The 27,767-nt window shown below is 33.3% G+C and overlaps 4 protein-coding genes across 4 annotated transcripts in view; 3 read left to right on the top strand and 1 right to left on the bottom strand.

Annotated features, from left to right (window-relative positions):
- Nucleotides 1–1,554: 1,554 nt before the first annotated feature.
- Nucleotides 1,555–3,588, bottom strand: LOC108741011 (death-associated inhibitor of apoptosis 2). Its single transcript, XM_018475574.2, has 2 exons — nt 2,430–3,588; nt 1,555–2,364 (listed from the first exon to the last, which is right to left on the bottom strand). The coding sequence occupies exons 1-2, from the start codon at nt 3,402–3,404 to the stop codon at nt 1,735–1,737; spliced, it is 1,605 nt and encodes a 534-aa protein (XP_018331076.1). The 5' UTR covers nt 3,405–3,588; the 3' UTR covers nt 1,555–1,734.
- Nucleotides 3,589–4,992: 1,404 nt separating this feature from the next.
- LOC108741012 (acetyl-CoA acetyltransferase, mitochondrial) lies at nt 4,993–6,779 on the top strand. The gene is made up of 3 exons (XM_018475575.2): nt 4,993–5,242; nt 5,298–5,716; nt 5,943–6,779. The coding sequence occupies exons 1-3, from the start codon at nt 5,216–5,218 to the stop codon at nt 6,733–6,735; spliced, it is 1,239 nt and encodes a 412-aa protein (XP_018331077.1). The 5' UTR covers nt 4,993–5,215; the 3' UTR covers nt 6,736–6,779.
- Nucleotides 6,780–7,123: 344 nt separating this feature from the next.
- The window catches only part of LOC108740985, a 28,775-nt gene continuing 8,131 nt past the window's right edge, over nt 7,124–27,767 (top strand). The window contains exons 1-3 of the mRNA XM_018475537.1: nt 7,124–7,484; nt 15,987–17,449; nt 17,965–18,334. Of these exons, the coding sequence (XP_018331039.1) occupies nt 16,000–17,449; nt 17,965–18,334 (1,820 nt within the window). The 5' untranslated portion in view covers nt 7,124–7,484; nt 15,987–15,999. The remainder of the gene's footprint in view (nt 7,485–15,986; nt 17,450–17,964; nt 18,335–27,767) is intronic.
- The window catches only part of LOC108741009 (sodium- and chloride-dependent GABA transporter 1-like), a 19,687-nt gene continuing 15,621 nt past the window's right edge, over nt 23,702–27,767 (top strand). The window contains exon 1 of the mRNA XM_018475572.1: nt 23,702–24,338. The gene's annotated coding sequence lies outside the window, so the exon portion shown is untranslated. The remainder of the gene's footprint in view (nt 24,339–27,767) is intronic.

A 27,767-nucleotide genomic window follows, 5' to 3' on the forward strand; every position in this document is an offset into this window, starting at 1 on the left:
TAGTTGCTTTCTTCGGATTAACTCTTTGAGCCACGTATCAAACAGTACGTGTTAAAATTTTCAGTGTACAGTTATAATCACAAAAAAAATCGAACGGTATCCTTATTTGTCCATTATATTAAGGATTTTAAGGAGGTAATTCAATATTTATCCTTTAATCAATAATTTCATCCTGATTCAGCGTCTGCTCCACAACACTGGATGTATTTATTTATTTTATTTTTTTTAACGAATCGTAACTTCAAATGTAGATAAATAAAGATCTAATTATGAATGTGAAGTACCCTTTTTAACAACATCCCAGTGATAATTGATGTGTAGGTGGAAAAAACAGATCGTATTAAACGACAAATTACCGATTATTTATCTACCTACAGTTTGGGCGTTGTTTAGTTTATTAGGTTTTCGGCGAAATAATACGCCAAAGGAAATTATTAAATTAGATTTTATGATGAGATTGACTAAAATTACTGACAGTAAACGCAATAATATAAATTAAGTGTAATTAATGTTGGTTTTGATTTCGGTTGCAAGCGACTGAACAAAATGTTGTTTACTGGAATAAAATCAAATTACTTTAACTTTTTATCAGTTTATAATTGAAAACACGTTTTTGCATGTTTATTCCATGGCAATTTATTTTAATGATCAGAACCTATTGTAAGTAGCTTTTAAGGAATTTGTAACGAATTTCTATTATCAAAATGTATAAGGCACCTCTTAAACAATCGTGTAAAGTTGTCGTTTTAATATTTGTTTAATTTTAAGCCATTGTTTTTTATTTTATCTTAAAAGTCCCCTTTTTTAACACCCTGTGAATAAAGTTTTCATACGTTAACTTAGGCAACCAACATCTCGCCTTTATGTGATTAACTATTATTTTTAACTTTTTTTAATTATAATATGTTAATACGTATACATATCTAACAATATATTAAAAATAGAATATTGCAATTTATATTTGTAAATATATCCATATTATTTTTAACATTTTTAACTATTGTTAACTACTATACTACGATTGTGGTTTATTGCTTTCCACAGGAAATTGTTGTAAAAGTTAATTGACTTTTTTATCAGTTATTAATCATTTGTAAATTTCTTTTATTTACTTGTTTAAGTCTTTTCTACGTTTTTAATATTTGCTTATAAATTACATTGTGACATCAATAAGTCAATATAACTGATTTGCGTTGTTTATAAGAGTTTTAACTTTTTTTACAAAAATACGATCGTCTTTAAAATTAGATCATATATTGATTGATTTCGATGAATTCAGACCACATATAAAGGATATTCCTGAATAGATAAATTAATTGAATATAAAATGTCTACTTACTTTGTTGGTTACAAATTCAGCAACATCTCTGGAAAAGTAAAAACGATTATCACTAACTTCACAAACTATAAAAAATTTCAAAGCACAAATATTATTAACATAAAAATTCATTTTAAAAATTAAAAAATAATCACTAACTGGAACCAGTTTTAGAATTTTTATTTATAACTACTTATGTATATTGATTATAATTATTTTTGAAATGAAAAGCCATCAAGTCTTTAAATTTTATTTCCAAAAATAACACACAGCCCATCGGAGTACATAAAACATTCACTTTAAAACAGATAAAAAACAATGATAAAAACGGTAGAATTAAATTTAAGGAAATTCAGAAAAAAAGGAAAGAAAGAAATAAACACCCTCAATTACGTTTCTCTAAAACCCTTTGGGGGCTACGATAGAAAAGTTCGAACTGTTGCTTTGATAGCAGATCTACAAACGGGACAATTCTTTAAATTTGGGGCACAGTTGACACAAGTGGTCAAATGGCCACATGGTAAGAAAACGATTCCTACTTCAAAATCCATACAAATTTTACACAGTCGAGCTTCCTTCAGCAACCTGTTCTCCTCTTCTAAACTCAACATTTTTGGAACTTTCATTATACTAACTTCTTTTAATTCTGTATCATTTCCTACATCTTTTGCTGTACCATCGTTTACATCATCTTTAGGAACAGTTTCGCTGGTTTCTTGCTGTTGAGATACGGGTGGGATACAGTTTTCTAATACTTCAGACAATAATCTTGAAGCTTCTTGTGAAATTTGGGTACTAGAAGGTTCACTAATATCTTCCTCTTCCCTTTGAAGGTTCAGGGTCGCCTCTATAAGGGCATCTGCTGTTGAAAAGCCAACTCCTGTTTGCTCTAGCTTTTCTTTGATTGCCTGTTTCACTCTCCCCACATGAAGACCAATACTTAATGCCGCAAGTCCTGCTTCAGAATTTAAATGAGCTTGAATTTCCCTATCGCTAACTTCACGTCTTTGGACCGGCTCACTTCTTCTGCGAGGGACCTCTTCTTCCTTTTCAAAATTAAGAAAAGTTCATTTAATCTACAAATGATATAAAAAATAACCAGCATACTTACTGTACCAAATGCGGTGTCCTGTTCAAATGCACAGGCTCGTACAAAATCGTTTCCCTTAACTAACTGGACATAAGCACATTTGGGGAACCAACGAGCGTGTTCCGTCCATGGATCATCCTGGGGGTCCCAATGACGCAGACCTCCATCACAATGAAAGCAACGAACCTGATCCCCAGATCCTTCATAATAAAACCCTGCTTGAGCTAATGAATCAGGTGTTTGTATCAAATCCTCAGGCCAACTTGCAAAACTTCTTAATCGAGACTCAACAGTAGCAAATTCAGTTTTATGTGGACCCTTGTGGCTGTTAACTCCCAATTCTGCAAGATCTATGTGGAATATTAGATTTGAATTTGTTAAAGAAATGTCTTTATTTAGTTCAACCGGTGGGTTTTGTGTGGTGTCAGTCTGAGTCACTACTGCAAGCCTTGGATTAATAACAGTTTGAACAAAAGGGCATCTTGGGAAGTGCCTTTGGTGCTCTTTATCTGGATTATCATCAACTTCCCATCCAACACATACTCCTCTACAAAATGCACACTTAGTCTTGTCTTGATGCTTTAAATAGTAGAATCCTGCCCTTGCCAGGCTTTCTGGGGTTACTACATCAGATTTTGGCCAGTTGGTATATGTTTGAAGACGAACTGACTCATCTTTAAGTATTTCCGGATTAAATTCGGGCGTATCACAAGGGTTTGGAGAAATGGACAGACTAGAAGACGACAATATGCTAGGAACATTTCCTGAGGTACTGGGGTCCTTAACAAAGGGGCAATTGGGACTCATGCGTTTATGGAGTGCCATTACCTGATCACCATAATTCCAAGTCGAAATTTGCACTTTACAGGCAAAGCACTCAACTATTAGAGCTTGTTTCGTATAATAAAAACCGGCTTTAGCAATTCTTGACGCATTAACTGCTGTATCAGGGGGCCAATCACTAAACGTTTGTAACCTGTTCTCTTCTACGTTCATTTCAGTTCACTTAATTATCGGGTGTGTTATTTTTGGCATGTCGTTATTTTTGGAAATAATAAGTTCAAGTTAAACAAAAAATTTAAAGCCATTTTATCCAAAATATTGCAATGTTACGAATCATACTTCACTATCATTCCTTATTCAGTGAATGACAGATGACACAAAATATGGAAATGTCGAAGGTATACGAAACGGGAAAATACTTTAACTAATTTAAGTTATGAATGAAAAATATAAAAGATCATTAAACATTATAGGGTAATTCCAAGGAACTCAAACGCATGAGTTCAATAATGCAATAAGCTTTTTCGAGTTCTTCATTCCTACAATAAAGGAAGAAATTAATATAATATTGGCCTAGCAATAATTTCTTTTACTTTTGCTTTAATTCCTCTTTCAATTGCAAATTTTCTTCGATTAAATTATTNTTTAATTAGAATTTTGGAATTAGTGTCTTTTTTTGTTGGTAGATCTGCTGTACAACCTGAAGATGGTCTACCAGTTATAACGTTGTATACTAAAGACCCTTGCCCCCTGTGTGATGAAGTGAAATTACAGTTGCTACCCTATTTAAATAAATGTAGACTAGAGGTGGTGTATATTGATAAAAAAGAGAATGTGAGATGGCTGAGACTGTACAGATACGAAATTCCTGTATTATTTTTTAATGGACAGTATCTTTGTAAGCATAAACTTGATGAAGTGCTTTTGATTCAAAAAATTAAGGAACATGAAAGAGAAAAAACAATTAAAAAGCTGACTTAGATAAGTTATTTAAATAGAAAACACAAATAAAGAAATCCCCATGTTAATTTGGGTTAAGATTTTTTTTGGTAGAGATACTTATTCCCTTCTTAAGTTTAAAAAATTGCAGTATTAACTTTAAACGTATTATTTATTCTATAAATGCATAATGTATCATCATTTTTGAATTAATTATAGAAATAATTATATGAATTTGTAATTTCGTTAAGTTTTAAGAAGAAAAGACAGTACATTCCTGCTGACAGTTGGAGGGTTACTGATGACCTACATTTTTAATTGTTGCAGTAACATGTGCTTTTTTACTACGAACGGTGGGTAACAATAGACGCTCGCATCTGATTGGCTATTCAGCGTCGGCCATCATTAAAAATTGAATTTCCATTCATAAAAATTATTTGGTGCCAGTTTTTGAATGGAATTTAACAAAACTAATGATTTTGCAACTATTTAACCGATTATGTTGAAATTTTAACCACATAGTTGAGTATGCCTTAGAAAAATGTATTAATTAATTACATTAATGTACTAATTCCCTACAATAAATAAGTAAACCAATGAGTTCTACTTTTACTATTCTCTAATAACTTCTGACAAAGGGTTCACGCTTAAATAACATTGTATTTAAATTTATTACCATAAAAGAGACGTCAATTAACTTTCATTATAGTTATTTTTTAAAGTTTTATGTTCAATTTTGATTTAAAGAAAGTTATAGGAAGCGCAATTTCGTTATTAACATAAATGATAATCAATCTTTACTTCTAGCGGAACATTAGAAACATCAACTGTTTTTCTTTTCGAAACAACAATACTTATAACCTTCTTAATTTAATTGTTGTTTTTGAATTAATTTTGCAATTTTGTTTAATAATAATTCAAAACTTTGTTTATTAAGTAATTCTAAACTGCGATAGGAATAAGAATAAACAGATAAATATAAAAAGTTCAAAGTTCAGTTGGTGTTATTGTTTCCATATAATTAGAATATCTCCAAGCAAATGTACACCAGGAGTTTATTTTAAGATTAAATCAGATTAAGAAATATGGTTTTTATACTAAGGATTTCTCAGGTAAGAATTAGATGTCCAAAGAAGACAAATATTTTCAGTAAAACTTAAATTTTAGGCTCTAAAAAATTCAAGAAAGTATAGTACTCAGGTGAAGTTGAACGATGTAGTTATTGTGTCTGCTGTAAGGACCCCCATAGGTTCTTTTCTTGGATCCCTTTCCTCTTTGCCAGCTACTAAATTAGGGGCAGTTGCCATACAAGCAGCTATTGAAAGGGCAGGGGTCCCAAAAGAAGAAGTTAAAGAAGTCTACATGGGGCATGTTTGCCAAGGGGGAGCAGGACAGGCCCCAGCAAGGCAGGCAACAATATTTGCGGGGTTGCCCAAGTCAACAATTTGCACAACAGTGAACAAAGTCTGCGCATCTGGTTTGAAGTCTGTGATATTGGCTACTCAAAATTTACAAACTGGCCATCAAGAGGTTGTTCTAGCTGGAGGAATGGAATCAATGTCAAATGTGCCATACTATATGAGAAGGTGAGATGATAATAATATCAGTATTATCTTCACTTTCCATTAAATAAAACAATGGTTGTTATATGTTAACAAATCTAATATGATTAAAACAAAATACAAACTTTTTTGTTTTTTGCTTTGTTGTCCCTTAAATTGTATCTCATTACCATTGTAATCTATTAAATGGGATAAATTAAATAATATTTTAAAGCTTCAGTACTATAATGTTTCCTTATTTTCTGCATAGGGGAGTGACACCGTATGGGGGGGTTCATTTATTAGATGGAATAGTCTTTGATGGGCTCCACGACGTATACAACAACATTCACATGGGGAATTGTGCCGAAAATACCGCCAAAAAGCTTCAATTAACGAGACAGGAACAAGATGAGTATGCAATTTCAAGTTACAAACGTAGTGCAGCTGCTTGGGATTCAAACGCTTTCGCTGCCGAGATCGTTCCTGTTCCTGTTCCCCAAAAGAAAGGTCAACCAGACAAGATTTTTGAAAAAGATGAGGAATATAAACGCGTGGACTTTTCCAAATTTCCCAAATTAGCAACGGTGTTCCAGAGAGAAAACGGGACTGTTACTGCAGGAAACTCCTCCACTTTAAACGACGGTGCGGCTGCTTTAATCCTTACAACCCCTGACGGAGCAAAAAGACTGAACTTGAAACCTTTGGCAAGAATAGTGGGCTTTCAGGACGCTGCAGTCGATCCCATAGACTTCCCTATTGCCCCTGCGTCTTCAATTCCTCCACTTTTACAGAAGACTGGTATCAAAAAAGACGATGTTGCCCTGTGGGAGGTCAACGAAGCTTTTAGTGCCGTTGTCCTAGCAAATCAGAAGTTGCTAGATATCGACCCAAATAAAGTTAACGTTCATGGGGGCGCCGTTAGCCTAGGACACCCCATAGGAATGTCTGGAGCTCGAATCGTCGTTCATTTGGTACATGCTTTGAAAGCAGGCCAAAAGGGCGTTGCCTCAATCTGTAACGGAGGAGGTGGAGCCTCATCTATTATGATTGAGAAATTGTAAGTGTCTTTGGCAAATGGAGTGTATTAATTTTAATTTTTTATTAATTTTGGNTTGAGCAAAAGAAATATTTAAAATTGGGGAAGTACCTACATGTGTCTCAAAGAATATTCGAGTGTATCAGTCTAGAAAAACTAATCTGACTATAAATGTATGGAATATCAATTCATGGAAATTCTTTGAACATCAAAAACACATTTGACTTTTGCTTATGTAAGTGTTGAGTGTTGTACTGTATTCTTTATAAAATTTAATGCATTGCTCTGGATGGTTTTAAGTCTTAAATGCTCTTCCTCTGGCCCACGGGCTTCTCGAAGTTCAGGGACATCTTCTGAGCCGAAGAACTGGTTGTGGCTGACTCCTACTACATACTGCTAGATGATCTCAGGTGTGTCCATCCAGTCCAGTACCTCGACCAGGTACGATTCTGGTACGCGATCACTTACATACAAATACACCTTCGTGTTTCTTACAATTACTACTGACTTTCAATAGAATGGTAATAAATACTACTGTAATACATGTACTTATGTATTTCGTATATAAAATTATGCAGTAACTGTAACTGTATTGTCTCCGGTTGGGTACATAATTTTGTGCGTTTTCTGTATTTTATGGTGTGAAAATTCAAAGTTAATTAGCTCCTGTTTTGCAAGGGTTGTGGAAAGTGAAATATTGCTTTTGTGAAAGGAATTTTGCCTGAAGGATATTATGGTTTGAATATAATCCGTGGATGATAAACGGGGTGACCGGTAAGTTTCTTAATCTATTGATAACAATTTTTAAAACACCTTTGATGAAAAAAAGCAGTGTTACTTATAAAAATTCTAACGGTTTCATTAATTGTACGAGTTAGAAACTTTAGACCCTTTGAAAGTTAGCATTTTTACCGGAAGGGATGGAGTACAACCAAGAAATCTCATTGGTACCCATTAGGTAATTTTTTTACTTCTAAATGTCCCAAAAAGGAAGTTGATATTAAAAGTGGGTAGAACTGGGTAAAATTTCAGGTTTGTGACAAGAAATATTCCCCAGAAGGGATGGAGTTCAACCAAGAAATCTCATTGGTACCCATTAGGTAATTTTTTACTTCTAAATGTCCCAAAAAGGAAGTTGATATTAAAAGTGGGTAGAACTGGGTAAAATTTCAGGTTTGTGACAAGAAATATTCCCCAGAAGGGATGGAGTTCAACCAAGAAATCTCATTGGTACCCATTAGGTAATTTTTTTACTTCTAAATGTCCCAAAAAGGAAGTTGATATTAAAAGTGGGTAGAACTGGGTAAAATTTCAGGTTTGTGACAAGAAATATTCCCCGTTACTTACACGAATTCAAAATGGGAAGGAATTTCATGAAATCTTATTCAAAAAGGGAGCGAGGGGTCAATGAAAATTAGGGTAAACTTTTTAATTTAAAGAACACATATTATTATATACAAATAATAAACAGATTACTTAATTTTTTACTTTTTGCTGGTGTGTTCTGGTTAATCTCATGTCAAGGGCGAGATGGGGGTCCAAATGAAAAGAAAAACACCTCACACAATTAAAGAGTTGTCCCCTTATTACTAACAATAAATTATATTGTGAAGATGATATGAATTTCAAAAACTTTGCTTGTGTAATCATTTTTTTTCCGTAAAAATACTGACAAAGTAATTGAGGGTTGTTTTTTCTACCCCTTTGTAATGAAGAAGCCGCGTGTCCAGTGTTTGTATTGTATCTGCGCCTGTGAAAACTTGGAGACAACTAAAGCCCGACGTTGATTATAGAATGCCTTCCATTTCACCGGAGTTTCCAGTTCAACTAGCGAAAAGCTTTAGTCAGCGGACGGTGGTGATAACGGAAAGTAGCGAATTAATAAGGATGCCGCGAATTTTTAATTTAAGATTGCTAACAAATTTTTTGACTTGCGTGACCTTTTTGTGATTTGTTTTACGTTGGGGACCAAAACATATTCTAAAAAAAAGTGATTGGTAAGTACGACAGTCTTTTTACAATCATCGAAAACGAAAGTTGAATTAAAAATTGATATTATTAATATAATCTTAAAGCACAGTTCGCAAATGAATTATAATTCATAATCAATTTTTATATATATATATATACATATTTTTCAGTGTTGTCTCAAAAGCTTACCTATTATGTTATTAATGGGTCTTTTTACAATGATCGAAAACGAAAGTTGAATTAAAAATTGATATTATTAATATAATCTTAAAGCACAGTTCGCAAATGAATTATAATTCATAATCAATTTTTATATATATATACATATTTTTCAGTGTTGTCTCAAAAGCTTACCTATTATGTTATTAATGGGTAATACTAGTCAAAAATTAATTGAATAATTGCTTGGCACGGTTTAGTCGTTACATTTGTTTCACTAATTAAGATTTAGTTTGTAATTTGTGTGTTATTACGAATTAAACTAGCTGTTCAATTTCATAACAATTTTTTTTTTAAAGAGTATTGTTTAGCCTATCTCAGTAGACCATTGTTTTCGATTTTTTATTGGCAGAAAATAGTAAACTTTATAGCTATTTATTACCAGTTATTTTAGGGCACTATCATGAGACCGCGAGCAAATCTGAGTCACATTTTGATTTTTTTAAACCATAAAAATTCAATCAGTTAAGCAACTATTTTATGTAGGTTTAGAAAATACAATACAGCAACACATACCGATCTAGAAACAAAAAGTAATAAAACATGTACTTAGTTATTTTCATATTTACAAAAATACCTTAGACATTTTGTACATTCGTGAAATAATAACGCAATCATGTAGGTACATTTTTTCTCATAATTATTGATGATGTTCAATCTTTCAAACTAATTAGTAATTTATTGCAAGAAGAAATTTAATTATGTAGTACCTATTGTGATTAAGTTTCAAGATTAATTTGGACTAACATTCTCTATGAAGACAATGGTAACAGTTCACTACTAATGTCTTCAACGTCTTTCCTTTTTATAATTGCTACTTACGTAACTGTAAAAGGATTATACAATGAAAAAGAGCGTACGTATCATCATGAAGTAATTGATTTCAAAAGGGCGTTACTATTTTATTTTTGTATACTTGTACTCGTTTCTATAGATCCTCAAAAAAATAAAAAAAGACGGATATACAGAGTATGACTAACAGCTTGTAATTTTATTTCGCCGCAGGAAGTCGTAACTGTAATAGCTACATAGGATGATGTTTTTCATACAGTTACCTTATTAATAATGTAATCATTTAAACTGTAAATTATTAGCGAGAGGGACTGGACGACTTTAAGAACAAATTAGAAGCTTAAAGTAATCAAAAGACTTGGAGTTACCTACGGGCTTTTCTTGCTTTTCATTTTACTGTTACTTGCTTTACTTTATATCAATGACTAGCATAATCCTCAGCTATTAACTACGTTAACACATGTAAAATAATAGTTAGTTATATTCGGTTAGACATGGAATAGGTATTACCTAGAAATTAGCAATATGGCGGTTAGCTGCCGCCATTTTGTGAGATATGAGTAGTCTTTTGTTTTGATATAAATCAAAAAGAAATGGGAGACTATAATAAGACATAGGTATCTATAACTTAACTACATACGTTTATCCAATTATTCGTTCAAATTCATTCTCTTTTAAAACACTGATCATTATCTTAAATGTTATGAAGCAATTTTACTGTTTAAGTTAAGAAAATTTATTTCCATTTGTTTAACTCCTTTGTTTTCTTTTTCAATTTATTATAGTTAATGTATGGATTTTACACCTATTTTTGGTCGACCTAAATATGACAGAGTTGTAAAACGGAAGCTATTAATACAGTTACGAAATTTTTTAGAAAAGACCAACTAATTGTGTATTGTTTAAAAACTGGAGTACCTTCACTTGTAAATTATTCATATTCAAAAAGAATTAACGGTAAATACATAGGAAATATACGAAATACTTTTAGCAAAGACATGGAGCTAGTCCATAGTACATAGATAAGGAGTTTAATTAATTATTTATTTGCAGTAGAAGTATGTACTCATACTTATTGAAATTCAGGAGAACAATTTTATTATTTATGACTGCATTAACATAAGAAAATGGGTAAAAACAGTATATTAATTAAACTGAAATACCGCTTTGGGTCTTCTGATATTAAAGACCTTGATGCGAGTCTACTGTTAGAAATACGAGGGTGGATTGATAAGTTTCCGGCCTAACCAAGAGATGACGCCACTAGGCCTACCTTGAGGTGACATTCTATAGTACCATCCTTGGATAGCTTGTAGCTATAGTTTCAGCCCGATCTCCTTGCTAGTGTAGGTTTGACAGCACGCTGAACAAGACGCCTCTGTGGTTTTCGTAAAAATGGAAAAGCAGGAAAATCGTGCTGTCATCAAATACTTTTATTTGAAGGGGTTAACGCCGAAGGAAATTAAAAAAGAGATGGACTCAACACTGGGGACATCCTCCCCGTCATATTCAACCGTTAAGCAGTGGGTTTCCGAGTTTAAAAAGGGTCGTGTGAGCACCTCTGATGGGCCTCGCTCAGGACGCCCCGTTGAGGTCACAACTCCAGATATGATCGAAAAAATTCATCAAATAGTGCTGGGAGACCGCAGATTGAAAGTGCGTGAGATAGCTGAGACCTGTAAGATGTCATATGAACGTGTGCAACATATTTTGCACCAACATTTGCATATGGAAAAGCTCTGTGCAAGATGGGTGCCGCGTTTGCTAACAGTCGACCAAAAATTGATTCGAAAAAACATTTCTACCGCAAATTTGTCATTGTATAAGCGTAATCCAAGCGAATTTTTGCGTCGATTCGTAACCGTTGACGAAACGTGGGTCCACCACTACACTCCTGAAACCAAAGAACAGTCTAAACAGTGGATTGGACCAGGGGAACCAACTCCAAAGAAGGCAAAAACAATTTTTTCGGCGAACAAGGTTATGGCTACTGTTTTTTGGGATGCAAGAGGTATTATATACATTGATTACCTTGCAAAGGGTAATACTATCACTGGTCAATACTACGCAGACTTATTGCAACGTTTGAGCCACGAGGTGAAAATTAAACGACCTCATCTGGCGAAGAAAAAAATCTTGTTTCATCACGATAACGCACCAGCGCACACGTCAATCGTTGCGACGGCTAAAATCAACGATCTAAAGTTTGAATTGATGCCGCACCCTCCTTACTCTCCAGACCTAGCCCCGAGTGACTATTTTCTGTTCCCTAATCTCAAAAAATGGCTTGGCGGTAAGAGATTTGCGGACAATGAAGAAGTAATCGAAGCTGTAAATGGTTATTTTGAGGAGCTTGACGAATCAGTCTATAGAGATGGCATTAATAGACTGGAACACCGCTATGAGAAATGTATCAGCCTTGGAGGAGATTATGTTGAGAAATAAAAAAAAAAAATTTTTAAAAACCTTGTTTTTCTTGGTCAGGCCGGAAACTTATCAATCCACCCTCGTAGTTAATAGTGTAAAATACCTTCATTGATACTTTGATCTCAAGATTAATAATAATTGTCAATATTAATTTTTTGTGTCACATGTGAAACATAATTATCACTTTAGATATTGTTGATGTTATACATTTGCGTTTTTCTCTGATACAATAGGAGTTGTTACAATAAATAATAATATACATATGTTTCAATTATAAAATCTATTATGCATAGGTAGCGTTATATTAATATCTTGTATTACCCAATGAATTGAGAGTCGATTTTTAAAGTCAAGTTTAATATTAATTATCTATCTATTGAAACATATGATGACCTACATCAAGAACATTAACAAGAAGAATTCTCCACTTGTTATAAGTTACCTAATTGAGCAAACTTATTACATTAGGAAGTGTAATTTATTTATTATATTAATTTATTTATGTCATATGGATATCCTTGTCGTGACCTTCTACAAACTATGACCCCAACCTGGAATATCTCATAGAAAGTCCTTAAGTTCTTCCGTGGAAGTACTTAGAGATAATTGCTGAATCGATTTTATAGATGCATCAGCCTCTAGATCGCCTTTGCTATGGTGAGGTCAATATTACAAGGCTACTTAATGAATACCCAAACAATTACATGACTTAATTAAGGGTTAATCTCAACAAATTTACCTTTATGGGATTTGAAATAAGTACTTATTAATTATGAATTTTTAAATAGATTCTATTATAAAGAACCATTAACAATACAATAACTTTATTGAAGTAATTTTGATTTAATTTACAAACGTGTCATCAGTTTTGCAACTAGAGGTAATTTTTATAATGTAATTCCAGGTAGAAATACATTATATGTGACTTATATTCAATAATATTGACCTAGATAAACCTTGATCTGATTTAAATACATGCTGATTTGACCTTGTAACGCGTTAGGTCGATTTTGACCAGAGCGATAGTATATTTGACCATGATTTGGACATCTCGTTGCCAGCATGATGCAAAACATGCGTAGGAATTTTGCAAATGATAAATTACTAAAAGGTAGGGTCAGTTAAAGTATTCTTTACAATAGCAATGATTATTTACTGATTTATTTACATAATCTACATGTTTTAACATTAAACTTATTCAACTTTGATGATAAAACAAAAAGGCGTACCAACAAGATTACTTTTTTAATTTCAATTTTGATTTTAATCGATTATATGAGTGAGAAAAATATTATATATATAGATTGGATTGAAAAAGAGAAAACAAGAAGGATTATTAGCGAGTTTTTTTTGATTGGTTTTTCGTGGTAAACATTCATTCTGAAATTTCTCGAAGATTGGAAAGTTCGTTGCTCAACTAGTGGCTTGGCCTCAATAGATAAAAGTTAATGTAGTTTGTGCTGGCCCAATATCGATTCTACTTCACTTATAGCTATCAATTTCGTTGCTTGATGGGCAGAATATAAATTGAAAATAAAGAATGAATTAAAGAAAGCATTTTGATCAATAACAAATAAAAAATTTAAAACTTCGTCGTTAGTTGGTAGAATTAATTAGTATAAAATCGTAAATTAGCATTTTAATAAAATCAACACAGTGTGACGCCCAACTTAGCTTCTTTTATTACTTTACATTTTATTATATCAAGTGAATGTGTGTACAAGTACATGTTTAAGACATGAATTCATTAAAGAGATAAAATCACTCACGTGCACTTGTATCTGAAGTATCTAATAGATTTAAATCAAAAAATGTATTCAATTCTTCTCTTTATTGAATCCTAGATAACACTCGCGTTTGAATAACTGTTTTTTTATTAAAATTGTATTGTTAAAAGCGTAAAAAATATACATTTAGTTCAGTCACAGGTATCACCTAGTGACACACATATTTTCTGTGGTTCATTTGCAAGATCAGCTGGCTTATGTTTTGAAAATTATTGCTTATTTGTTGACAATATATAAATCGTCAGCATTTATGTTCCTGCAGTTGTCGTCATCATTAAAATAATAACCGGTATTTCTTTCACAAATGGTAGAACGTTATGTAATTGGGTAGCCGTGCAGTTATTTGGCAATTAAACATAGTTTGACCCCAATTTTGGAACGCTTTTATTGAAATATTAACCAACTGTTTTAATTTTACTTAACCCTCCAAATAAATAAATAAATGGTACTGATGATATTTAAGAACGCTATTTGTAATGTAAACAATTAATATTGTGCAAGAATAGTGTTATCATTCAAGTATAATTAAAAATGCAAATTAAATGAATTGCTTGGACTGCATATTAATTAAGCTATGTTATATAATAAACAAAAGTTTACAACTTACAACTAACTGTAAAAGAGAAAACGGTATTTCTTATCACAGAACCAAAGAAATGTATAATGAGGAATTGTTTGTTGATAATTTAACTCCATATTGTATATTTACAGTAACTTAATTCAAGGATTTTACATATCACACCATAAAGTACCTCTACAGGCTATTATGCTTCGATAGATTACCCTTGCTTTTCAAAGAGAAAGGCCGAAAACCTTTATCTAAGGATATAGTTTGCATACATCTAAAACCAAATGTAAAAAAACTTTCAAACATAACGGAAGTAAATTATTAAAATACTTGTGACATTAGAATGTTTTTCACCATGAAGTTTCGTGAAGGTCAACAAAAGTGGCATGATAATTGAAGAGAAAATAGAAATTCGAAAATTATAATAATATATCTTAATTGTACTGCTATTATGATTAATTAATTGTGGATCATTTAAATACAATAAGTAGAAATTGTTGTAGTAATTGTTTAATATCAGCAACGAAGTAAAGATTGAAACTTATGAATCGAACAAAATAAGCTATGAACGAATTGAACTCGATTGGAATAAGTTACGGTGTTGCATTGGAAAAAATGGAAACAAGTAATTAAGGGTTGATGAATTAACAAAAGTGCATCGATGGTTTAGTACCTAGTCGTTTATTAATATCTAATTGGAAGTAAAAAAAATTAATTCTAATTATTCTGAGAGACTTTAGTTTCTGTAAAAGCTTTACTTATACTGGGTTTGGAATAGTTTTAAAAGCTCATAATTGTACATACGTTAGTGAGATTACCTAATGAATTGTCAATAGTCAGATTAATAATAATTATAGGGGCTTTGAATTATCGAAGTTCTAGTGGTGTTTTTAATATTAATGCCCTATTTGCCTGTCCAAAATAACTTTAATTCAAAGGCAAGCCCTTTTCACACGAAGGTCTTTAAATTTGTTGACCAAAGTGAGCAATAATAGTTCGTAGACGATGTCAAAGGACAGTTTATCGATTCCGCATTAATGAAAAGGTGAACAGGTATTGGCTTTTATTGAAGCGATACCTTGACTGTAATATTGGGCCTTGCACGGGTACCAAACGTCCATACGATACGCATGCATGTATACGTAAAACAACCCACGCGTGTGCGTAGTTAGTAACATAATGAAATTGAGACTTTATTGTGACATGCACCTTCAAACCGATTTTTATAACTCTCCTTTTCCTTCCTTTCTTTAAATTAGTTCAGGGAAATTGCAAGAGTGATTTTCTGTAATCGACTTCATTATTTATATTATCATTAGGAGAAGCTTTAAAGATTCACCCTGTATGTCTAAAATGTCTCTTTAATTTATACAGTATAATATAATAAGTAACTATTGTCTTTTTAATACGTAATCGTTACATAATTACAAATTCTGATAGAGTAAAATCCTTCAAAAATCAAATGTACCGAATGAATATTTAATAAGTAACTGATTATCGTTTTTGTTAAAGCACACCAAACAGGATGGCATCGTCGGACAAAGAAAGTTTTGAAATGGAAGATAACCTTATAGACCTCAACGTGACATCTCCTCAGTTTCCTAGATGTACAAAATTCTACGCAGTTAGCAGTCAAGACTCCGACAATCTGATGGACACGGACCTTCCGGTGTTAGAGCATAAACTACAGAAAACATTAGAACCACCTTCAGGTAGTCCCACAGGAGAAATTGTTAACGTCGAAGATATTTTAATTTCATTGGAAGGATCCGACAACAGTTCTTGTGCCGCCAGTAAGGATAAGCAAGGGTTGGAAAAGGACAGGGGAGATATTCTTATGGAAATTTTAACAGCAACAGATGAAGAAACGTCGCCGATATCACCGGTCAGTTGCGAGGCCTTGAATATTCTCTCAAAATTGGACGAAATATTAAACGAATCGTTAAGATCAAGCGAAGAACTTCTACAACAGCATGACGATCCCGACGTTATTGAAACAGAGGGAAATTGTGAAATTGAACACCCAGAAGCATCTTCTTCAATCCAACAAAATCTCATTTCCAATCAACAAAACGAAGTGTTAGAAAAACGACGTAGCAGGAGCAGTAGTACCAGTAGTAATAGTAATAACATCAAATCCATTTCGAACCCCCTAACAGAATTGGATGCTACGTTAGGAACTTATAGTACAGATGAAGTTAGGACTTGCAACGACAACGAAACAGAGCTAGAGGACGAGAGAAGAAGCAGAACTGCTGACGATGTAAGTCTTAGTTTAAGCTACGAAGATGTCGAAACTTTGTCGTTAAAGACAGAGTCGAACAGTGAAGAAACTGAGACCATGGCAACGGGAGAAAGCTGCAATGGAGACTTAGAAGCGGAACCCCATGAGGAAGAGCCCCGTTTGAGAAACTATTGCACCGGTGGTGATTCCCCAATATTAAAAAGTGAAATTGTTCCTCAATCAGTGTCAGAGTGTAAACGAACAGTTGAGGGCGATAACGGTGTTAATTTGAAGCGTGCGGTGTCAAATTCCGGGGGTGATCGCGGCGGTAATTTCAAACGTAACAATCGGTGGAGGGCCACGATGGGCTCGACGAACGATGTGAAACCGATAATTCACAACGCAAGCGGGGAACTCCTTGCACCATGTGAACGGATATCCGTTCCAGGTGTGGAATCGGACGAGGAAATAGATTGGAGCTGGGTTCACGATGTTGAAATCGAGCGTAGGGCCCATGCGACCGGAGATTATGGCACCGGTAGTGTAATTGTCGAACCGGTTCAAAGAGAAGCTGCACCAGAACCTTCTTCCAATGACCGCGAAAGGAACGAAGACGATAGGGAAGTGGTGACCGAAGAAAATTGTAACGAAGAAGCACGACAGCGACAAGAAAGTGGATGGCAAAGGTCATCCATGAGGAGGATACAACATTTGAGGCTGCCCAGTGATTTAACAAGGATCGACATTCCAGGTAAATTTTATGATTCTGATTTGGAATCCTCTTCAGTTACACACAATTGATTGACGAGTTGTCGTTTTTATCTTACAAGTACTTAACGCTAAGATGACATAAAATTATAGTTTTTACTTTTCTTGATTACTTTGAAATAACTGTAATCTCCATCCATCAATGATGACGAAGTGTTTGGATATAAAATTAGATAATAAGTCATTTCAAAGGACAAGGCTTTCCGGAGATTTATCATAAAAACATCATAATTACTTATCATTCAGTAGTTAAAATCATATCGCATGTTATCAAATTAGATTGGGGCCTCTACCAGAAGCTTGTATACGTATAATGTTAACAAAAAATACACTTTCTATTTCAAAAAGATAATGTACTCATTATATAACTATTAATTTTATCGTACCATTAGTATCAACAAACATATACATATCAGTTGAAATTAAAAACAAAGCGCTAATTGTTTCTATTTCTGTCAGTTCTCATGCACTAAAAATTTGTGTTTACTATATTTTTAGAGACGCCGGAAGTTGCGTCAGCACCACCGGCGGAAACGGAACAATTCCAACTGAACAATTTACAAAACTTACAGGGGTCAATCGAAAATACTCACAGTACTAGACCGGTTAGTGCACCATCGCGTTTAGGCACGCATTCGAGCGTTGCCACGCAGTCTTCAGTGCGTGAAACGCGTTCGCGATCGCGTGATTCACGCAGTCGATCGAATGTGCCCGAAACTGTTTACCGGAATCGTGCAAGAAGTAGTTCGGCTTCTTCGAGATCGAGGAGGTTGAGAAGTTTGTCATCTAGCGAATCGAGTCTCGCGTCCAGCATTGAAAGTGCTCCTACTGCAGAGACGCAGCAAGGGCAACCGATAGGAGTTAGGAGGTGAGTATCTATTTTTACTCAGTAATTTTCGGTCGCAATGGATGTTTATTTGTTTTTACGATTCTTTTTAATTCAAAAACCTTCCTAAGGATGTGAACACCAACTCACAAAAGTTTAATCGCCATCAGACGAATGCTTCAGGTATAAAGACTGAAAGAAATAAACAAACATTCATTTTTATGTTTAATGTTTATATTTTTATCTTAACTATAATGTATGTATGTAAAAATGAGTGTTTATGTCAAAGGGACGAGTTTATTCAACATATGAACTAATAACATTTTGTGTTTCTCGGATTTGGTAATGAATTATATTACCGAATTAATTAATAATAGGCATAAGTACCAAAAATTTAGCAATGCTTTTAAAACCTTTAACAAGTATCGTATAACGTGATATAATACTCAAAACATATTGATTTTCAACTAAAATGTTGAAATAATGATGTGGTGCTACATTATATAAAGTTTGTTGAGGTTCGTCGCTTGACGCACTGTTGGAGTCTCCAATGAAATAACGACTTTCGCTGGCCCCAGAGCAGTTTTGGGGCATAATTTCGAACAAATAGGGTGTAAGGAGTTATGTTACACCTTTTTGTGTATTTTAGGCTAGTTTTGTCCAATTGGCGTGGTGTTTAAATCACTATTGGTACCATCGAATATAATAACACTTTTTTGGTATATTTCAGGGACAATTTTCTGCGAGATTGTTAATGTAGGATTTTAAATACTTTTAAAAGAATTTTATAATTATTTAAAAATAGTTCCAACGTTTAGTACTTACTCAGGGATATTAAATTGTAATTGTTTTCAGAGTTTTTACAGTTAATTTTTACAGTAGGTAGTCGTTATTTTTTATTTATTATTGAACGTATAAGTGCGTCAAAACAGTTGTGATGATTAATGACTATTAGTTTCTAGTTGAAAAAATGATGTCGTGCTATATTATATAAAATTTGTTGAGGTTCGTCGCTTGACCCACTGTTGGAGTCTCCAACGAAATAATGACATTAGCTGGCCCCTGAGCAGGTTTGGGGCATAATTTTAAACAATTAGGGTGTAAGGAGTTATGTTACACCTTTTTATATATTTTGGGTCAGTTTTACCCAAATGACTTGTTGTTTAATCCGTTATTAGTGCCTTCGAATATAATAACGCATTTTTGACTGCGTGAGGGTACTTTTTAATAAACTGTTTTACTAACATTTAGTACTTAGTAAAGTATATTTAAAAAGTAATTACACTTTAGCCGCTTTCGGAGTTTGTACAGTTAACTTTTATGGTAGGTAGTCGCTATTTTTTTATTTCTTATTTTACGTCCAAGTGCGTCAAAATAATTGTGATGATTAACGACTAAGAAACGGTTCATGTCTGTTATTGTTCTTGACTTAAAGTAGCACAGAAATCCGTTAGGCTTTACCATTTGACCTTTGTATGCTTAAAGATTACTCCTATTTAGATGTTCGATTATGATTTAGGCCTCTTCACACTCTTAATAATACAATTGTGAGCAGTGTGAATCATTTCTCAACTAATGCTGCTGTACAGGCCTAATGCCGACTTAACTTTGAACTCAATAAGGAGCGAAAGTTTTATTGTATCACGTTTTCTACTATTGTTTCGATGTGAGTTGTATTACATGAGATTTTCTTTTCAATTACAGGACAAAACATCGTCGTCTTATTCCACTAAATATTATATCTTACAAAGTTTCTTCGATTTTTTTATTAGGATTCAGTTTGGTAATTTTAATAAAATAAATTGTACCTATAAAATAATTCGAAGTGGTCTGTATTCTGTCGAAACTGCCAGACGCGGATCGCGATTTCGATCTTTTTGGATCTCATCAGCGCATCGCAGGCAGCTCCGACAAAACACAAGACCAACTTTTACCTGCTGTGCTACAGATGGCGTTCACTGTGCCATTTGTAGTATTTTCTGAAACGCACTGTTAAGACAGCAGGTAAAAGTTGGTCTTGTGTTCTGTCGGAGCTGCCTGCGACGCGCTGATGAGATCCAAAAAGATCGAAATCGCGATACGCGTCTGGCAGTTTCGACAGAATACAGACCACTTCGAATTATTTTATTCGATTAAGCTAACGTGCCTATCACGTTGAGGTTGGCTACGCCGGGATTCGTTTTCAGCAAGTAGATATTCACACAAGTGGACCTTGTTGGAGCATACGTAATCCTAAAATGTAGCATCGTGCTACAGATGGCGTTCACTGTGCCATTTGTAGTATTTTCTAAATTGTACCTGTTACTTGTATAAAGAAGGTTAGAAATGAAGAGGTATTAGAAAGAATAGGAGAACAGAGGACTTTATGAAAGTCAATAGTAAACAGGCGAGATAGATTGGTAGAATACCTTCTCAGGCCTGAAGGGCTCAGAGGCTTATTAGAAGCAGAAACAGGAGTTAAGAGGAGTAGATTAGATTACTGTTCACAGACAGTTAAGGATGTGGGATGTTCTAGTTTTAGGGAAATCAAAAGATTAATTCAGTATCAGAAAGAGTGGAGGTGCGTGTCCAACCAGTTTTAAGGAATGATGGTCTAAGGCAAAAGATACACAAGTTACATTTTTGTGCTGTTTTAGTACTAAAACGTTAGTAATTCTAAGACAAGCCAGCATATACAGGGGTTCTAGAACAACATGTGTACCTCGCTGTATATATAAAAATAAAGACACCAAAAGGATTACGTTATGTATTGTGTCATCATTTGATCGATTAGAAGCATTGGCCTAATTAGAATTTTTCAAAATATCTTGTCGCACGTGTTACATAAAATCTTAACAAAGCGAAACTGTCGACTTTCACGACATTACTGTAGCAGTTACAGGAGAATTCGTAATTTAAAGGTTTTAAAACTTAGTAGACGAATGTAAGCAAATGTTGTTTGAATAATGTATTAATTTTAGTTGCTAATTGTTAATTAACGAGTAATTTTCGACAACGAAATTACATTAAAAATCAAAACTCACTTTCAATTATGGTAAATAATATATAAACAAACCAGAAAATTAATAAATTTAGTACTTGAAATGTTTTCAGGCAAACAATAAAAATGGTTAAAATAAAAAAATATGACAGTCATGTTTTGCCAGTACTTACAAAGGCTAATAACACCACAGGTACAATCAAGGATTGCGAGGAGTATAGTGGAAACATGTTTTGGTGTAGTAAAGGTTACTGCCCCCTGTACAGAGGCGGAATAAGTAATTTTATTTGTTTATCAAATCTAAGCAATGAGTAACCCAAAGCACAAAATAATAAATTTTGTAATATTATCTGTTCGATTGTATCATTCAGATTTTTTTAACATATACATATAGCCAATGAAAGGCGTAGATTTTTAGGCATTAATACCATTCAAAGATAAAAGTAGGTATCATCACAATGTAACCTTGTCAAAATATAAACTATTACGTAATAATAATTAATAAAACTGACACACTTCTCAAATTCAGTATTTGACTGTAAACAATTTCATTCGTTATCAAATTATAACTAAGTAACTTTCTCTTTTGAAAGTAAACGGGTGAATATAAAAATAAAATACCCTGCAGCCACTGTTTTACAATTACCACTGTAAAGTATGAAAGCAGTAACATAAATATTTCTTGCAGTTTATTGTTTTTGCAAGTTAGAGTTCATAAATTGCAGTTGGCAATTAATATAAACAACTGAATTTTGTATCGTCGTACGTCTGTTATTTTAAACGTCTTAGTCTTTAGTGACATTTAAATAGAGTTGTTTTTTGTGTATTAACAATTATGTCGGATATATTTCCAGATCCTATATCAATCCACCCGTTCATAAAAGTATTGTTATATATAAATAATTGTTTATCTAAAGTTAAAGTAATTATAGTTAAATTATTGTAGTTATGTAGATGGAGTTTACTAATTGGTGGTATTTTCTATGGTATAAGCAAGAAACTACTGTTTTCTCAAATTGAGAAGCGAAGACGAGCTCATTTAGAAGCTACAAGACCTGAACGATTGGCTAGGAAAGCAAGAGAAAAAGATCTAAAAGCTAAACGCGATTTAATAGAAGCGTTAGAAACCGTCGGTTATAAAATATCCGATCTTTTAGAAGTAGAGGAAAGTATGCACAAAGACGGTGGTCACGATCACGATCACGGGCATGGGCACCATTAAACTAAATGTTTCCTTTCGAGTTAGAAATTAGTGTATAATATTTCAAAATAAATGATTTAGTTTCCAATTTTTTAAATATTTAAATACAGTAGAAACTCGATTAACCGGACTAATTGTTGTCGTTAGGCATTCGGATAATCGAAAATCCGGATAATCGAATGTATGAAAAATAGCGAGTTTTATGCATAATAATATGTAGTACTTACATAATGTTATGTGTCAATTAAAAATAACAATTAAATACGAAAATCAATGTTTATTAAGAGATAAATCCTACATACATTGTACATGTACTAAAATAATTTTACCTTAATCATGAAATTAAATATTTAGGTACATATTATGTACGTATAATTTCTTAACAATATGTATTTGGTAATTTGCCTTTGGTAATCAGGAAATATATAAGTTTAATTTGGTTTAAAATATTTGTTAATTGTCATTTGACGTAAGCCACTTTTTCTTTTAATTGCTGCTATATCACGAATTCGTTTAAGCTGCAGTAAACTCACAGTATCACTCTCTGTTTGTTTTTCAAACCACTTGAGAGCTGTTTCCAGGGCATGAAGTGCTTCATCATGAGATGGTCCTGCATCATTTTCCACATCTAGATTTTCTTCTGTTTCATCTTCTTGCATTTCTTGCTGTTTATTTATCTGCATTATGTTTTCTACGATTTCGTCATCTGACATAATCTGAAAGCCTTGATCATTACTATCACAAGTGACCCACTCTTTCATATCATCATCATCACAATCCTGGCATATTTGTATTTTTAACATTAGCTCATTTATATCTTTCAAAATTGTAAAATCATCCGTATTGGTTATTGAATTTTCATTCTCCTGATTAAGTATTCTGTTCCAAGCCTTGTCGGTAGTCCGGATAATCGCGAATCCGTATAACTGAGGGCCGGATAATCGAGTTTCTACTGTACTTTTATAGAGGCGTTTTTCTCTTCATTTCCTTTTATAAAACTCGACACCCATAGGGTTGATCACCTCAAGGTGATCGTTAGGTTACATTCGAACACCGTTGTCATCATGAGTGGTATGATTTGTAGCTTTTTGTGGAGAAATTCAAAAATTGTGATAGGTTTTTCGTTATATTAAAAAACAATTTGTGAAGGTTAGAGTCAGGATCGGACTTTCGGTTGACGCCACGATCAGATTCAGTCGTAGTATCGGCGTGATATAAATTATAAACTGAAATCTAGCTAAAATATCTACGAATTAGTCTAGTTCTTCTACAAAAAACAATTTTTTAATATTCTGTTTTGGTTCAGAAACAAACCATGTAGCGTCTCTCTGATGTGTCAGATTGTTTGCGACAGCATTTCTGAATTAAATTAATTATTCTATCGCATTTAATAAACAAGTCGAATTTAATACCTCATCAGGGGCCTCTTCCTGTCTTATGGCCGTGTTAATAAACTGAAGATATGCATTATTAAACCTATTTACTCTTCTTCTTATTATTATTATTCTTTTAAATCGAATGGTTAAGGAAACGCGATAACGGTTTTTGAGAGGCCTCGAAGTTCCTGCTGTAATACAGTGACTTTTGTTTGGACGTCAAGACAGTCGCAAACCATTTGGTGGAAATCATCATTCTCGACAAGTTTGGTCATACCCGTCATCACCGGTGATGGTAACGCATAATGATCAGAGTTTGCTTGCATTTTGTTAAGTCACAAGTAGTAACGCGTTCGTGTTGTTAAAAAGACTACTTCGAGTCCTTTGCAGCTCGCGAAAAAAGTTTTGTGAGTTTTGGATTGATATAAGTACACATTGGGACTTCAACTGCGGAAATGCTACTGTAGAAAAGGATTTTCCGGACGTCCTGTAAGAACAACCGAATTTTACAAATATTACACTCTTATCTATACCTATTGTAATACTTAGTAGTAGGTAAATTGTTTTGAAATTAGAATGGAAATTATTCTTAATGAAATTTGGTAAAAATTTAAACAGTTTCATAAAACATTTTGAGCCACTGCCACCACTTCTCCATAAAAGCATCTTTAACGACATTAAGTTGCTAACAGGCATGACTCCTGACGTAAAATATAATTGTTTATTTCTTTTGTGACTTACTTTGTAACAATAATTGCCAATTACCTGCAGGTAGGTGCTTATGTCACAGAAAGAATTTTCAGTTAACTTAAGCGAATAACACATTACCCGCAGTCGTTAATTAATAATACCTTTATGAGGTCAACACTTGTAATGATGGAAATTTTGTCTTTGCTCTTATTAATACTTTTATTGAGACCTTTAGAGTTTAGTTTAGTTTCTTATACATAAAGCAACGCTAAAAAATGTAAAGAGTAATTCAATAAATCAGAACAATTGTACAGTAATTTATGTACTATTTTTAACGGCTACAGACCGTTGTTTTGGATTTAGTCACATCTTCTATAAATAAATCATTATCTGATGTTAGAATAATGGTTAACAGAAACGATTATAATAAAATAGGTGATTTTGTCACCTTTTTGTATCTCTGAATCAAAACCAAAAGCACACGTTGAGAGGCAATAAATTACAAAAAATATGACTCAGTCGTACCGCATGAAAATACTACGTTAAACTACAGCAGAGTACGTTGAAGATTTACAATTACAAGCGTTAAATTATTCTAATTTTGTTGTGTTAACAAAGAAATACAATGCTGCTATGAGTATGATCAAGTGGAGCCATTTTCTGGTGTTTAATGGGTTGCTGAACCTGCCTATCTTCAATGAACACTGCTATACATTGTACTAACTGTTAAAAAACTTCCCACCGACTTATGCACCAGTTTGGGAAACACGTTTACCACGTAAATCACATTCAATCGTTTTAAGTACATTTTCTAAAGCAGGAACGAGCTTTTACGGTTCAAAAAGCGTCCATTGCTCATGGTCCCATATCGTGCTTTGCCCTCACAAATATACAGTGTAATGATTCTTTCTGCAAGAGCTGTTTACAGGTCAACGTATTCTGAATATGCGAAATGTTAATAATAATTACCTTCCTGTACGTATTTTCAAAAAGGTTATTATTAGAAATATGGAGGTATAAGAAATGCTAGGACAACAAAGGGTGTTATGGTAGTCAATAGGAAATAGACGAGATAAACTCTGAGTTATCTGAAGTGGCGGCTCATACTAGAAAACTACCAACAACAGACAGCCTTTGCTTACGTCTAAGTGCAATTTTATCACAATATTATGACATTATTCAAACGAAACACGTTTTACATTCTGTTATGTACCTGTGTCTACAATGGTCAAAATGGTTTGCAAAACTTTTAGAAGGGTGTATTCAAACGAATTCCACCACTCGAAATACAAGTCGTCCTCCTTATTTCTGTGGATGTTAGCCATTCAACAGAATAAGCATATCGATCATCTTGAAGTTTTATTACCTCAGTCGCCACTTTAGATGGCTTTAGATCTACATTAAATTTACTGTTCACAAATAATTAGAGATCTAGCTATAGTTGGTACGACCAAAATTGGCTTTGAACATGCTCTTGTTTATGCCAATTTTAAACGTCCCACCTATAGGAAACTTCGGGTTGAAGATTGGAGATGGCAGAGAAATACTTATTTTGCATATAACATAGGACAAGTAGGGTAATAAATAAGCAGATATTTTCCGAACTGTTTGACAATTATTCATCAAAATACTTAGCCGATAACCCTAGAAAGGATAGTTTAGTAATATTACCCACTGTTAGTACTATAAATATACTAATTTTAAGTCGTAGTAGAATAAAAGGACAACATAGTGGGCAGTGGACCCTGCGGTTAATTTTTCTTATAAATAATAAGCAGTTATATGTTATAAGTTAAAAGTAAAAACGACGACTTATATTAGATGTGTCTACGTGTTCTACAAAGCGTATGTTAACCTTCACAAGACATACAGACAGTGTAAATGCTTACTGCTTTTGTCTGTGATGACCTTCACTTTTTAGTGGTAGGATCGCGAAGTGACCAGTTATGATTTTGTTCAACGGCAGGAACATTGAGTTTATTTTAATATTATACTTAGTTGCGAACTGTACGGTTTTTTTATTTTTATACCAAACGGTCCTGTCACGGAACTGACCGCAGTTCATGAGAAAAAAGCTGATGATATTACGTAACCGAATTTTTTCGAAAGGAAATCGAAACTTATTGGACTTGGGCTATAATGTGGGAACTGTCAAAAACGAAATCATTATTTAGTTTATGTAATGTTAAAAAAAAGAATTAATTTGCTAACTTTTACAGACATATATATTAAACAAAAAGTTTCCGTGATATGGTTTATCAGAATTAATTAGTTGCGGAAAATAAATAATATCTTTTGCGGTCTCTTTCACATCTATGCTTTTTAAACAATTAAACTGATTTGTTATTTAGTGTCTTCATAAACACAATGACAGACACCTTTTTCAACAACACTTAAGCCACTTGTAGTCGCCATAGGTGGCTTCTTGTGGTTGCGACTACAGGCGCTTTTGTAAGAAGCTGGTGGTCGCTACTTTTAATCAATTTTAGAAGACAAGTCCGGTCTTTGACCAATTTAAATATTCAAAACAAAAACTCAAAATATTATCTATCCCTATCAGTAAGTACCACTTTCGTTTTTGAGAACTTATGGACAGACAAGATCTAGCCAGATTTAATAGTTAAAATTAATAAAAATATTATTTTCGAAACCTTCTGGTTTGTCAGTTTTGAAAGGTGGCAGCCTTGGTCAGGAATAATAGATTAAAACTTTATTAAAGTCATCAAAATTACGAACAATGTCCAGCTTAATTATATAGGTACCACAATAATGTTTGTTAATTTGTTAAAGTACTAAAATTGCAGCTAGATTTCTTGGTATACTATATATCATAATTTTTATTACATACCATTGTATTTTGAGAAAGTACATATGTATGCACTTCTGTAAATAATGTTAGTTAATTAATGAAAGATAAAATTGAAAGCTATTTTCTTAGTTTATTCTTCGCCTACTACAAAATACCATCAACGATAAGTGCAGGTTAATATATTGATTTGGGAAAACATTTCGCAACTTTATCGATTTCTTTATATATGTATCAGTGGACATTGCATGTCGAGTGGCTACAAAAGGGTCAAAAGAAAGGCGTTTTCTAGCAGCACGACCTATATTTTGTTACAATATAACCCTTATTAGAGTATGCTATTATATAGGGTTTGTTGTATACTATGTAATACCTATCTGACCTTTTTATATGACCGTTTACAAATTTCTTGATGGGTTGTA

Source organism: Agrilus planipennis, unplaced genomic scaffold (genome assembly GCF_000699045.2).
Source record: "Agrilus planipennis isolate EAB-ADULT unplaced genomic scaffold, Apla_2.0 scaffold238, whole genome shotgun sequence".
NCBI classification, from domain to species: Eukaryota; Metazoa; Arthropoda; class Insecta; order Coleoptera; family Buprestidae; genus Agrilus; species Agrilus planipennis.

What these genes read in the sequence shown, in the direction of transcription:
- LOC108741011 (XM_018475574.2), bottom strand. Translation starts at nt 3,404, where the DNA reads ATGAACGTAGAAGAGAACAGGTTACAAACGTTTAGTGATTGGCCCCCT. An exon ending in AGGACACCGCATTTGGTACA is followed by an intron (nt 2,365 to 2,429) that starts GTAAGTATGCTG and finishes AATTTTGAAAAG; the next exon opens with GAAGAAGAGGTCCCTCGCAG.
- LOC108741012 (XM_018475575.2), top strand. Translation starts at nt 5,216, where the DNA reads ATGGTTTTTATACTAAGGATTTCTCAG. An exon ending in TTATACTAAGGATTTCTCAG is followed by an intron (nt 5,243 to 5,297) that starts GTAAGAATTAGA and finishes CTTAAATTTTAG; the next exon opens with GCTCTAAAAAATTCAAGAAA. An exon ending in GTGCCATACTATATGAGAAG is followed by an intron (nt 5,717 to 5,942) that starts GTGAGATGATAA and finishes TTTTCTGCATAG; the next exon opens with GGGAGTGACACCGTATGGGG.